Genomic DNA, 14,897 nt, shown 5'->3' with positions numbered 1-14,897 from the left:
AGCATGGTGGTGGGAATGCCATGGTCTGGGGCTGCATGAGTGCAGCAGGTGTTGGGGAGTTACATTTCATTGAGGGACACATGAACTCCAATATGTACTGTGAAATACTGAAGCAGAGCATGATCCCCTCCCTCCGGAAACTGGGTCGCAGGGCAGTGTTCCAGCATGATAATGACCCCAAACACACCTCTAAGACGACCACTGCTTTATTGAAGAGGCTGAGGGTAAAGGTGATGGACTGGCCAAGCATGTCTCCAGACCTAAACCCAATAGAACATCTTTGGGGCATCCTCAAGCGGAAGGTGGAGGAGCGCAAAGTCTCGAATATCCGCCAGCTCTGTGATGTCGTCATGGAGGAGTGGAAAAGCATTCCAGTGGCAACCTGTGAAGCTCTGGTAAACTCCATGCCCAGGAGAGTTAAGGCAGTTCTGGGAAATAATGGTGGCCACACAAAATATTGACACTTCAGGAACTTTCACTAAGGGGTGTACTCACTTTTGTTGCCGGTGGTTTAGACATTAATGGCTGTATATTGAGTTATTTTGAGGGAAGAATAAATTTACACTGTTATATAAGCTGCACACAGACTACTTTTCATTGTGTCAAAGTGTCATTTTGTCAGTGTTGTCCCATGAAAAGATATACTTAAATATCTGCAGAAATGTGAGGGGTGTACTCACTTTTGTGATACACTGTATTTTCTTATATTGTGTCTTGTTTTATGGAATAAAAAATACAACTTTACACCGTTCATTACTATATGCTTGATAATCCTCATTTCACATCTTACATCTTGTGCTAACATGTCGTTGTGTCTGGTCTCATCTCAGGAGAAAATGTCAATACCGTCCGTGATAATAGAACCTGCTTCTAGCAACGAGGGTGACGATGACCGAGACGGTGACATCACATCTCCAACTATCACTGGAGACGGAGTGACACCGGACAGTCAAATGGCCAAAGACATTTCCTCACCGGACATGCCTCCAGGCTTCATGTACAAGGTCAGTAGACAGCATTAATAGGTTCATAGATATAGACGTCTATATAAACCTAACAGCAGATATACAGTGTGAGGAATCAAGTGTTCAAACACATGCACCCGTTTATTATTAAAGATGTCACTGCTTGTAAGGATTTGACATGGTTGCAGGGTGGCAGGGCAGCTCAACAGTTAAGGTACTGGACTAGTAATCAGAATGTTGACGGTTCAAGCCCCACCAATGCCAAGTTGCTACTGTTGGGACCCTAAGCAAGGCCCTTAAACCCTAAATGGCTTAAAGTGTATGCAATGATATTTGTAAGTCATTTTGGATGACAGCATCTGCAAAGTTGCAACAGCTGTAGCCTAGAGGTCAAGGTACTGGTTCAAGCCTCACCACTGCCAGGTTGCTACTGTTGGACCCTTGAGTAATTCGCTTTGGATAAAAGCATCTGCTAAATGCTGAAAATAGTAATGTAAATGTGTACATGTGTAGTAATTGTGCTCAAGGTAAACAAGCTTTATATGAATTCTCAAGGACAAAATGATTAAACAAACTTAAATACAAAATACAACAACAAGCAGTTTTAAGTTTTAAGTCTAAGCATATTAGCCCAGTATGTCCCAATATGTGAGTATGGGACCATTCCTGAAGGAGGCTAGAACACAGATGCACTACGTCTAATTCCATGTCACCCATGTTTTTGATTCACATCCGCCAACAACACTATAGTTCAAGTTCTCAGGGTCTTAGGTTCCCTTCGATTAGGGAAAATCCAGAGACATTTTATATAGTTTTAACTCTTAGTTTAAAATGTATGTGATTTCAGATATTATGCAAATTAGCTAAACATCCAGAAGGGTTGGAGCTATATGGTTCTTGAGGCTGTTTTGTAGGGCATGAGACAAGTAAACAGGGGGAAAATGGAATTTTGTCTTAAAATTATACGAGGTAGGATATCATGACCTTGAAGTTTGATGACACATGGACCCCTGAAAAGATACAGAGCCGTAGCAAACACTGTAAACATACCTGTCAGTTTACTTAGTTTGATAATCTGCAAGTGTGAAACAGGAATTATTCTTAGATCTTTTATATGTCGAAGGGACTCCTGTAAATTCAGGGAGATAAAGACAATATAGAAAATGCTTAAATTGAGAAAATGCCCATAATCAAACCACAGTGCTGCAAAAAGTTTATTATAGCTAACTGTCTTAAAGCTGTATTGCAACAAGGTACTACTGTTACTGTTTTGTCTTATCTCTGGTTTCTCTTGTTTAGGTTGAAACCATGCATGACTTTGAGGCTGCAAACTCAGATGAGCTGGATCTGAAAAGAGGAAACATTGTTCTTGTTGTTCCCACAGAGCTGGTTGAAGATCAGGTATGTCTGTGAATTAGAGTCAGCTCCAGTATGATGGTAATGGTGATGATGATGATGGACATGATGGACAAGTGTGTCATGAAAACTGTCTTTGTGGTTCATTAAGAGTTAAAAGATTTAACGTTTGATTCAATTTATCTTAGTCAGAAATCAAAACCATCAATAGCACCCCAGCATTTAATATTTTGCATCATGTCTTTGCCAATGTAACATAAAGTCTTCTCCTATGATGCTTCACAAGATTGAAAAATCCAGAGGCAGGACCGAGCTCGTTCATCATTACACAATCTCCCCAAATGCTTTAGGCTTCTAGTTCTTCTCCTATGGACTCTCCTTAGTGTGAAGTGACAGTCTGGGCTTTTTTAAAAATTAAATACAGTAGGTGTAGCTAAAATTCCCAATCAGTCAAAGTAAATGAACCAACCAAGTGCATGTAGCTGTATGACACTGACTGATGTTTACTAACTGCCTCTGCAGGATGCTGGCTGGCTGACTGGCATCAAGGAGAGCGACTGGCTACAGCAGGGCGCGTCTGCTCAGAAAGGACTGTTTCCAGAGAACTTCATACAGAGACTGGGTTAAAGCCTCAGAGCATGCTGGGACAGTGCATGAGAAAGCCGAGAGCTACAGACAGACAGATCTACCCGACTGGCTGCTGTCAAACAGAACAAACTAATAAATAATCGGATCAAAAAGGAAATCTTCAAACGATGGAACACGCAGAGTTCCTCGGCGTTTAAATAACACAGCATGATGCGATAGGTCTTCTACCCCATTCTTAAACCGAGAACTCAGTGTTTTAGTTTGTTCACTTGTAAGCAGAAGCGAATTGATGTGTGCTTTTTTGAAACTGTGGTGACCTCCACGTTTAATCCCTGTCTGTTTAAAGGAAAACAAAAATGAAAATTCTTCAGCGCTTTAAAGGCAAAAAAATGTTGTATCGTACTGAGTTTGTTGCCCTGCAGCAAATCTTATCAGAATTTGTAGTGCTATGATATATTTAACCGTTCTAAGTGTTATGCAAGACTTCAATGTTTCCTTTAAGACCAACCTAAATGTTCCCTTGCATCGTTGTTAATGTTTTCTGTAGTTTTCTATGGCTGGACACGTACAGCTTCGGTGATAATATCTGAGGAAATAAAAAAAAATCAACATATTGTGAACTTAGTATTTATTATAAGGCTCAGTCTTTGTGACAGAATGGCAGATAGAACCGTGTAGTACTAAGGACGCAATTTCTACATTCAAGACTTTTTGTGCTCCTGCCAAACTAGGTATATCCAAAGCTGGAGAGCACAAACATGGAAGTCTGTACACAAATTAAGAATGTGCAATGTCTGGCAAAAAGCAGCTCTAAATACAGCTTCCTTATATCCACACTTACATAACCAGTAAAAAAAAAAAGATCTTGTGGACGTACATGACAAAGGTGTTGCATAAAGTTTTATGTTATGAGAAATTCTATTTATTTAACTTTATATTTTTAAGATAAAGCTGACTGGGAGAATTTTGGGATGCGATATCTGCAAAATATGCAATATGTGTCGTTTGGTTTAAACAGTAACCATTGTCGTGATTGTCTAGAGGTAAAAGTCACTCTTGTGTTTGTACTGTTAGGTTTCACTGTAGAGAATTTAGTGAAGCACATTTGTGTGTTCATTTATCTGTAAAGTAAATAAAAAATCTTTATCTGGTTCTGAGGTTCTGCTTCAGGAAACTTGTCGTTTTACACGTTACATGTGTCTGCTTTTACTTTAGGCCGATCATTGAGGGATGTCTTTTATTCATCATTGTTCTTCATTTACATTTACATTTTCAGCATTTAGCAGACGCTTTTATCCAAAGTGACTTACAGTACTGTGACAGTATACTGTCTAAGAAATTGAGGGTTAAGTGCCTTGCTCAAGGGCCCAACAGTTGCAACCTGGCAGAGGTGAGGCTTGAACCGGCAACCCTCTGATTACTAGTCCAGTACCTTAACCACTAGGCTACAGCTGCCCTGTTTCTTCAGAAACAGGTTCCCTCTAATCAGGGTCATGGAGGGTCTAGAGAAAACTGGAATACATTCTGGACTGGGTGCTAATTAATCACAACTAAACAAGCTAAAATGCCGTAAGAAAACCCATAATAATAGTAAAAACAATAACAATAGTATTAATAACAATAGTAATAATAATAATAATAGTAATAATGATAATACTAATAGTAAAAATTATACTAATAATACTACTACTACTACTACTAATAATAATAATAATATAATAATAATAGTAATAATAATAATTATTATAACAGTAGTAATAATAATAATAGTAATAATAATAATAATAATAGTAATAGTAGTAGTAATAATAATAATAATTATTATTTTAATAGTAGTAGTAATAATAATAATAGTAATAATAATAATAGTAATACTACTACTACTAATAATAATAATACAAATAATAATAATAATAATAAACACTTATAATAATAATAATAATAATGAAGGTAATAATAATGAACCTTAAATTATAGGTATATACAGTATATACCTATAATAATAATAAAAAGAATGACATGTTTACAATATTTTAGCACAAAATGAACGTTTTACTTTACTTATTTTAAGTGCAGCTAATTATGTATGAACATTTCTTCTATGTGCTGTTCCAAAATCATGCACATGACTGTAAAAGCCTTGTAACAACCTGTGACTTAGAATTTAAAGTCCAAAGAGAATCTGGCCACACACTGATGATTGATGAGAAGGTCTCACATGCAATCACCATTCCAGTCAATTAAAAAGATGTCAAAGTATCCCTCCTATGTCAGTAATTGGCTTTGTTTATTCACACCAAGGAACATTTTATAGTAGGCAGTTTTTGACAGGTGGGAGTAAACTGGAACACAGAGGAAATGTGTGTGGAGACCAGACAGTAAATCATCAAAATTAACCTGCAGAAGTGACCAGTAGAGGGCGCTATTATCTTCATTTTGCAAATGGTCGTTTAATTCACGATGCATTTTTTGCAAACCATTATTACGTTTTATTAATGTATTCATCCATTTCCCATGATACCCGCTGGTAATATTGGATGCGTGGCTTTCTGTTAGGTTATTCTTTTTCTTTTGTCTAAACATGCAGAAGGTGGATTGTGTAAATACTGTAAAGTTCCTCTAAGCTTAATTCACATGAGTGAATGTGTGAGTGTTTGTCACACTGTAACTGACTGGCGGACTCAACAGGCCTACTGCGACAAGTGTATAAATAATAAAAATAATAATAATAATAATAATAAAAAAAAGAATAAAGTGTATTTTAATAATTGATTTAATTTTATTGTTTAACCGTCATGAAGTTAAGACTAAAAAGTCTGGTTACCATTTTGACATATATATTTTTTACTGAATAACCAGTTTTTAATACTCCAACAACAGCAGCAACAACAAAACGTCAACATCAGCAATAATAATAATAATAATAATAATAATAATAATAATAGTTTCTACAGCAATAAAGTAATAGTAATAACAATAATAATAATATAATTTATACAGCAATAAAATTATAATAACAATAATAATAATATAATTTATACAGCAATAAAATAATAATAATAATAACAACAATAATAATATAATTTATACAGCAATAAAATAAGAATAATAACAGATAATAATAATAATAACATAATTTATACAGCAATAAAATATGAATAATAGTATCATTTCTACAGCAATAAAATAATAATAATAACAATAATAAAAATATAATTTCTGCAGAAACAAATAATAACAGATAATAATAATAATCATCTATCAGTAGCTTCAAGAATATTATAAATCTTCTCTTTCTTTTTTTATTAAAAATTAAGGAGGCAATTACTTTTTCTCTAGGCTGGATATTTACATTTTAAACATCTTTCAAGCTCTCATTTTAAATATTAAATACATATAGAGAATCAATCAATTAACAAATAAATATACAAATATGCAGGAATACATTAAATTTGCCAATTTATCATTTAAACCAATAGAAGCTACATTTGTACACATTTCAAAGGTGTGTAAAACCTTTATTAAAAGTAGTAGTAGTAGTAGTATTTTTTAAATGCACTTTTTTAATGTAGTTCATGATTATTAACCTTAACATTAACCTTAACAAAAAAAATTTTTTAACATGCAACATTATTTTCGATTTTTTTTTGTTGAAAAAGTTTAGTTTTTATAACACTCCAACGTCAACAACAGCAATAATATTAATAATGTAATTTCTACAGCAAAAAAATAATAATAATAACAATAATAAAAATATAATTTCTGCAGAAACAAAATAAAAATAATAACATAAAATAATAATAAATAATAATAGTATTAATAATAATAATAATAATAATAATAATAATCTATCACCAGCTTCAAAATTCTTTTACATTTTCTCTTTCTTTTTAATTAAAAATTAAGAAGGCAGTTGCTTTTTCTTAGGCTGGATATTTACATTTTAAACATCTTTCAAGCTCTCATTTTAAATATTAAATACATATAGAGAATCAATCAATCAATTAATAAATAAAAATAAAAATATGCAGGAAAACATTAAATATGCCATTTTATCATTTAAACCAATAGAAGTTACATTTGTACACATTTCAAAGGTGTGTAAAACCTTTATTATAAGTAGTAGTAGTAGTAGTAGTAGTATTTAAATGCACTTTTTAAATGTAGTTCATGATTATTAACCTTAGCATATAAATAAATGTCATTAAAACATGCAAATTTATTTTCGATTTTTTTGTTGAAAAAGTTTTTAATATTCCAACAACAACAGCAATAATAATAATAATAATAATAATAATAATAATGATATAATTTTTTATAATATAATAATAATAATTTAGTTTTCAGCTAAAACAGTTTCATATTTCAAATTTTCTCATGAGAATAACAAGATACACGTATTATTAAATATGAAAACACTTTAAAGACACAAAGGTTTCTCACAATAATGATCACTTACAACTTATTATTTAATCTAACACTGATATTTTTCTGTCCAATCATTTTTAACTCCAAGAATCTTGTCAAAATAAGAAATGATCCTGCTGGGTGTGTAAAAACAAAGGAACTATTTTTGCTAACCAGTGCTTGTATAAATGGGGTTTAAACTTGTAGTGCTGGTGTAAATTTGAGGTGAAAACTAAGGTAAACTGGGTGATAAGATCGCATTTAACAGTATGTTTCAGTTAGTCTTAATTTCTGCAACTAATTCAAGAAACTAACTTCATTTAAAGCTACAAATATCAGAGTTTAATTCAACAGATCCCCATAACTTTTATAAGTTATTTTTTATAAGTAATAATTGTAAACAGATATCGGTTTACAGTGCTTTGTGTTTTGGGATGTGAACCAGAAAGGCAACTGTTATCTTCTTAATTTTTTAAGAACTGTCCACTTTTTTTATGGAAACCTTTACAAAAGTGTCTGAGTATTTATTTATTTATTTATTTGTTTAAACAGTTTGTATTCATATTATTTCACCTGGAATAAATACCATGAAAAAAAATCATATGGTCAGAATGTTTTAACATAAACATAAATGTTACATTACAAATCAGGTAAATGAAGCCAGTTTTGTGTTATTTGGCTTTATGTAGGTTGTTGCCATTTTTTCCACTATGCAGTTTGTATTTTTGTCTCATAATGACATGGTGCTCGCTTTGTCCAAAACCTCCATCCAGTAAAATGGCCCTAATGCTCCACCCACACAGAGTTACGTGAATGTTCTCTGCACTTGAATGTAGGACCTCTTACCCTCCTCACATCTAACAACCAAAAGACTTCACTTACCAGGTGAGCTGTGTAAAGCTGAGGTGTAAACACACAGACCATGTCCAGACTGACCGCAGCATGTTTTGTGTTGGTTCTAGTCGGTGAGACAATTACATCAATTCCAGCATGAATGATCAGTTGTTTCTTTGTTGGTTTTTATGATGTTGATCTGTGTTTGTGATGTTTAGGGTGCATCAGGGCACAGTTAAGCCACTCCACAGAGTGGGAGATTGTCCGAAAAACCCGGAGCAAGCGCATCTCCTGTAATGTGGACGACGCCTTTTCTCTGAGCTCATATGCTCTTCACTGGTACAGACAGAGACCTGGAGAAGGTCTGCGCCGCATTCTGTACTTTGGAGCAGGCAGTTCAAGCCCCACTGCTGAAGCTGATTTTTCTAGCAGGTTTAATGGAGCCAAAAAAGAGCAAACGACTTATCTGACCATTACTAACGCGAGAGATGAGGACACGGCCACGTATTACTGTGCCCTGTGGAAGGATGGCACTGTTACTCAGAGACTGAGAACATCTGCACAAATACCAAGGTTTCCTGATACTGCTTATTTACAACCACAAACCGTGTGGCAGAAATGAACTAAAATAAATAGTTGTAGAAAAGCATTTTTCTCATGTACAAAAAGCATACAGCATACACCATGTTCAACCTCTTCTGCTTTTGTTTCCTATAGGTTAGTGCACATGTCCATTTCAATAACATATACATAAAATACATAAACATAACACAGTTTGTATTTATAACCATGAACAAAGTTATATTTAAAAAAAAGCAAATGAATATGGTCAAAAGGTATTATGTTGCATATGTCTATTTCAATAACATATACATAAAATACATGAACATAACACAGTCTGTATTATATACTGTATATATATATATATATATATATATATATATATATATATATATATATATAATACAGACTGTGTTATATATACAGTATATTATATAACCATGAACCAAGTTATATTAAAACAAATAATAATATGGTCAACACTAGCATACATCTTACATTTTTGGTTAAATTCAAACCAGTTTTGGCTTTGTTATTTTGCCTTTATAATTAACAAATGTCCAGATTTTTTTTGACTGATAAAAAATTTACACAAAGCTCTGGACATGTTGTAATTGCAATAAAAATAATCTGTGATTTGTTAATCTTTGCAACCCAAGTCAAGATAAGAACACTAGGCCAAAGGTTACCTATTACATTCATGTACATAGATCAAATGCCGTCAGCCTAGGGCAAACCTGAAAAGTAAAAATGCTTATTTAAACAACAGTACAGCTCCAACTGTCCAGCTCAGGCTAGCAGAGGTCAGTATTTCCTGCTACTATGCCGACACTAAGTAGATATTTTACTTTGTCTTATTAAGCTGTAAAACAAACATGTGCTGGGGTTAGATGAGTCCATGTTTCAGGCTGTTTTTAGGACAATTGGCAGTGCCAAATACAAAAATGACCATCCAGACTGTTGTCAGTGGAAGGCGCAAAAGCCAACATCTCTTATGCTGGGGTTATCAGTTTACATGTCATGTGTGACTTGCATGTTTGTGAAGGTTCACAGTGGACACAGAGGCATATGTTGGCATTTTTGAGAGACATGGCACCATTAAAAAGGCAACTTTTTCCAGGTTACTTCAGCTAAACAACCTTATTCAGCATGTGCCACAACAGTGTGGCTTCATAGAGACAGTGTGTGTGCTGGACTGGCCTGCCTGCAGTCCATGAGCAGCTGAAGTTTTGTATCAAGCAAGAATAAACAAAGATTTCACTAGCACAACTAAAACAATTAGTGTCCTCAGTTCACAAACCACTGAAAGTCGATTAGTTTATTAATTAATGGGAAAGGTGGTCAGTAATTCAAAAAAATCTTTTTCCTGTACTTTTGTCAGTTTGTCTCTTTTTACACGACTATTTTCTATTCACCATATTTATAACATTCAGACAACACATTAAAGCTGATGTTAATTAATTAGTATCATTACTAGTTAAATATTAAGTAAATTATGAAACAATCCCACATTAATGCATATATAATAAATCATAAATGGTTGTAAAAAAGTATTTCTTTCAAAACTAATAATGTTTTAGTTGCTGTAGGGTCAGTATGAATTAAAAATCAATACAAGCAGCACTCAGCTCTTGAGCAGCATGTGATTATTTGTATATTTAAGCTCTGTACTTAAGGAAACGTTAAATATGCAATAAAAATAAATGTTGTACTAAAGTATAAGACATACTGTAAAAGTTTCACTGCCAGACTTTCTTTATTATCTTTAAATGACTTGAAAAACTGCACCTGGACTCTCACGGTGGTTCTAACAGAGGTTTTTCTCTGAACATATTTCTGTGGTTCAACAGTCTGATTACATTTCATTACAGAATCAATCAATTAATAAATAAAAATACAAATATGCAGGAATACATTAAATATGCCATTTTATCATTTAAACCAATAGAAGTTACATTTGTACACATTTCAAAGGTGTGTAAAACCTTTATTATAAGTAGTAGTAGTAGTAGTAGTAGTATTTAAATGCACTTTTTAAATGTAGTTCATGATTATTAACCTTAGCATATAAATAAATGTCATTAAAACATGCAAATTTATTTTCGATTTTTTTTTTTGTTGAAAAAGTTTTTAATACTCCAACAACAACAGCAATAATAATAATATCAATAATAATAATAATAATAATAATAATAATATAATTTTTTATAATATAATAATAATTTAGTTTTCAGCTAAAACAGTTTCATATTTCTAATTTTCTCATGAGAATAACAAGATACACGTATTATTAAATATGAAAACACTTTAAAGACACAAAGGTTTCTCACAATAATGATCACTTACAACTTATTATTTAATCTAACACTGATATTTTTCTGTCCAATCATTTTTAACTCCAAGAATCTTGTCAAAATAAGAAATGATCCTGCTGGGTGTGTAAAAACAAAGGAACTATTTTTGCTAACCAGTGCTTGTATAAATGGGGTTTAAACTTGTAGTGCTGGTGTAAATTTGAGGTGAAAACTAAGGTAAACTGGGTGATAAGATCGCATTTAACAGTATGTTTCAGTTAGTCTTAATTTCTGCAACTAATTCAAGAAACTAACTTCATTTAACGCTACAAATATCAGAGTTTAATTCAACAGATCCCCATAACTTTTATAAGTTATTTTTTATAAGTAATAATTGTAAACAGATATCGGTTTACAGTGCTTTGTGTTTTGGGATGTGAACCAGAAAGGCAACTGTTATCTTCTTAATTTTTTAAGAACTGTCCACTTTTTTTATGGAAACCTTTACAAAAGTGTCTAAGTATTTATTTATTTATTAATTTATTTGTTTAAACAGTTTGTATTCATATTATTTCCCCTGGAATAAATACCATGAAAAAAAATCATATGGTCAGAATGTTTTAACATAAACATAAATGTTACATTACAAATCAGGTAAATGAAGCCAGTTTTGTGTTATTTGGCTTTATGTAGGTTGTTGCCATTTTTTCCACTATGCAGTTTGTATTTTTGGCTCATAATGACATGGTGCTCGCTTTGTCCAAAACCTCCATCCAGTAAAATGGCCCTAATGCTCCACCCACACAGAGTTACGTGAATGTTCTCTGCACTTGAATGTAGGACCTCTTACCCTCCTCACATCTAACAACCAAAAGACTTCACTTACCAGGTGAGCTGTGTAAAGCTGAGGTGTAAACGCACAGACCATGTCCAGACTGACCGCAGCATGTTTTGTGTTGGTTCTAGTCGGTGAGACAATTACATCAATTCCAGCATGAATGATCAGTTGTTTCTTTGTTGGTTTTTATGATGTTGATCTGTGTTTGTGATGTTTAGGGTGCATCAGGGCACAGTTAAGCCACTCCACAGAGTGGGAGATTGTCCGAAAAACCCGGAGCAAGCGCATCTCCTGTAATGTGGACGACGCCTTTTCTCTGAGCTCATATGCTCTTCACTGGTACAGACAGAGACCTGGAGAAGGTCTGCGCCGCATTCTGTACTTTGGAGCAGGCAGTTCAAGCCCCACTGCTGAAGCTGATTTTTCTAGCAGGTTTAATGGAGCCAAAAAAGAGCAAACGACTTATCTGACCATTACTAACGCGAGAGATGAGGACACGGCCACGTATTACTGTGCCCTGTGGAAGGATGGCACTGTTACTCAGAGACTGAGAACATCTGCACAAATACCAAGATTTCCTGATACTGCTTATTTACAACCACAAACCGTGTGGCAGAAATGAACTAAAATAAATAGTTGTAGAAAAGCATTTTTCTCATGTACAAAAAGCATACAGCATACACCATGTTCAACCTCTTCTGCTTTTGTTTCGTATAGGTTAGTGCACATGTCCATTTCAATAACATATAGCCTACATAAAATACATAAACATAACACAGTTTGTATTTATAACCATGAACAAAGTTATATTTAAAAAAAAGCAAATGAATATGGTCAAAAGGTATTATGTTGCATATGTCTATTTCAATAACATATACATAAAATACATGAACATAACACAGTCTGTATTATATATATATATATATATATATATATATATATATATATATATATATATATATATATATATATATATTAGGGCTGTCGAAGTTAACGCGATAATAACGCATTAACGCGACCTCAATTTAACGCGATTAAAAAAATTAGTGCCATTAACGCAAATTCTAGTTCATGTTGACACTTGACTGGTAGAACAAACGTTTTAATGTCGGACTTGCCACCGTTTTTCATTTGCGGTTTGTTAACATAATGTAACCGATCGTGGTAGTGATGCACTTGCATAATAAAGAAATAAATACACGCTATAGCTACTCACAAGTTGTCGGGAGCAGAACACTTTATTACACTTAATTAACTTCTTCTTCTGTACCGAATACCGGAAAGCTGAGTCGAGCACGTTAGTTCATAAACTATGGAAGCCCCAAAGGGTCAAAACACACTCACTTCGTGTAGAAACGTCCATCAAACCATCGTCACGATACAACCACAGACAAGTCTGATACAATAACTACGCCTTATCCCACCTAAAGCACCGCTGATCTACAATGTTTGCTGATGGAGAAATTCTAACCTACAATCTGACATTTACTGCCTAGTATGTGAGTGAATAAAACTCCCTTACAGTTTTCTCTTGTCCCAGCAGTTTTTAACATCAGTACATTTAGCATCAAATGTGTTCACCATTGTAATTGTAACATTTCACTTAAAAATCCTTGTTTTCTATAACATTTACACAGATTTTTTTTAATGTGATTAATCGCGATTAACTATATGAAATTCTGAGATTAATTGCGATTAAAAATTTTAATCGTTTGACAGCCCTAATATATATATATATATATATATATATATATATATATATATATATATATAATACAGACTGTGTTATATATACAGTATATTATATAACCATGAACCAAGTTATATTAAAACAAATAATAATATGGTCAACACTAGCATACATCTTACATTTTTGGTTAAATTCAAACCAGTTTTGGCTTTGTTATTTTGCCTTTATAATTAACAAATGTCCAGATTTTTTTTGACTGATAAAAAATTTACACAAAGCTCTGGACATGTTGTAATTGCAATAAAAATAATCTGTGATTTGTTAATCTTTGCAACCCAAGTCAAGATAAGAACACTAGGCCAAAGGTTACCTATTACATTCATGTACATAGATCAAATGCCGTCAGCCTAGGGCAAACCTGAAAAGTAAAAATGCTTATTTAAACAACAGTACAGCTCCAACTGTCCAGCTCAGGCTAGCAGAGGTCAGTATTTCCTGCTACTATGCCGACACTAAGTAGATATTTTACTTTGTCTTATTAAGCTGTAAAACAAACATGTGCTGGGGTTATATGAGTCCATGTTTCAGGTTGTTTTTAGGACAATTGGCAGTGCCAAATACAAAAATGACCATCCAGACTGTTGTCAGTGAAAGGCGCAAAAGCCAACATCTCTTATGCTGGGGTTATCAGTTTACATGTCATGTGTGACTTGCATGTTTGTGAAGGTTCAAAGTGGACACAGAGGCATATGTTGGCATTTTTGAGAGACATGGCACCATTAAAAAGGCAACTTTTTCCAGGTTACTTCAGCTAAACAACCTTATTCAGCATGTGCCACAACAGTGTGGCTTCATAGAGACAGTGTGTGTGCTGGACTGGCCTGCCTGCAGTCCATGAGCAGCTGAAGTTTTGTATCAAGCAAGAATAAACAAAGATTTCACTAGCACAACTAAAACAATTAGTGTCCTCAGTTCACAAACCACTGAAAGTCGATTAGTTTATTAATTAATGGGAAAGGTGGTCAGTATTTCAAAAAAATCTTTTTCCTGTACTTTTGTCAGTTTGTCTCTTTTTACACGACTATTTTCTATTCACCATATTTATAACATTCAGACAACACATTAAAGCTGATGTTAATTAATTAGTATCATTACTAGTTAAATATTAAGTAAATTATGAAACAATCCCACATTAATGCATATATAATAAATCATAAATGGTTGTAAAAAAGTATTTCTTTCAAAACTAATAATGTTTTAGTTGCTGTAGGGTCAGTATGAATTAAAAATCAATACAAGCAGCACTCAGCTCTTGAGCAGCATGTGATTATTTGTATATTTAAGCTCTGTACTTAAGGAAACGT

General features: G+C 33.4%; 1 protein-coding gene and 2 gene segments (V, D, J or C); all 3 read left to right on the top strand.

Annotated features, from left to right (window-relative positions):
- Positions 1-4,065, top strand: part of amph (amphiphysin) — a 41,403-nt gene extending 37,338 nt beyond the window's left edge. For both annotated transcript variants that reach the window (XM_062993858.1, XM_062993857.1), the window contains 3 exons: positions 831-1,004; positions 2,265-2,366; positions 2,844-4,065. In XM_062993858.1, coding sequence (XP_062849928.1) covers positions 831-1,004; positions 2,265-2,366; positions 2,844-2,948 — 381 coding nt within the window. In that variant the 3' untranslated portion in view covers positions 2,949-4,065. The remainder of the gene's footprint in view (positions 1-830; positions 1,005-2,264; positions 2,367-2,843) is intronic.
- Positions 4,066-7,988: 3,923 nt separating this feature from the next.
- Positions 7,989-8,796, top strand: LOC134311349 (Ig heavy chain V region-like). The segment is given in 2 exon segments: positions 7,989-8,281; positions 8,369-8,796. Coding segments are annotated over 2 exon segments (447 nt in total).
- Positions 8,797-11,648: 2,852 nt separating this feature from the next.
- On the top strand, positions 11,649-13,061 carry LOC134312151 (Ig heavy chain V region-like). The segment is given in 2 exon segments: positions 11,649-11,974; positions 12,062-13,061. Coding segments are annotated over 2 exon segments (447 nt in total).
- Positions 13,062-14,897: the final 1,836 nt, after the last annotated feature.

Source organism: Trichomycterus rosablanca, chromosome 4 (assembly GCF_030014385.1).
Source record: "Trichomycterus rosablanca isolate fTriRos1 chromosome 4, fTriRos1.hap1, whole genome shotgun sequence".
Classification (NCBI taxonomy): domain Eukaryota; kingdom Metazoa; phylum Chordata; class Actinopteri; order Siluriformes; family Trichomycteridae; genus Trichomycterus; species Trichomycterus rosablanca.
Note: the sequence above shows the minus strand (reverse complement) of the source record. Positions and strands in the feature narration are given on the sequence as shown.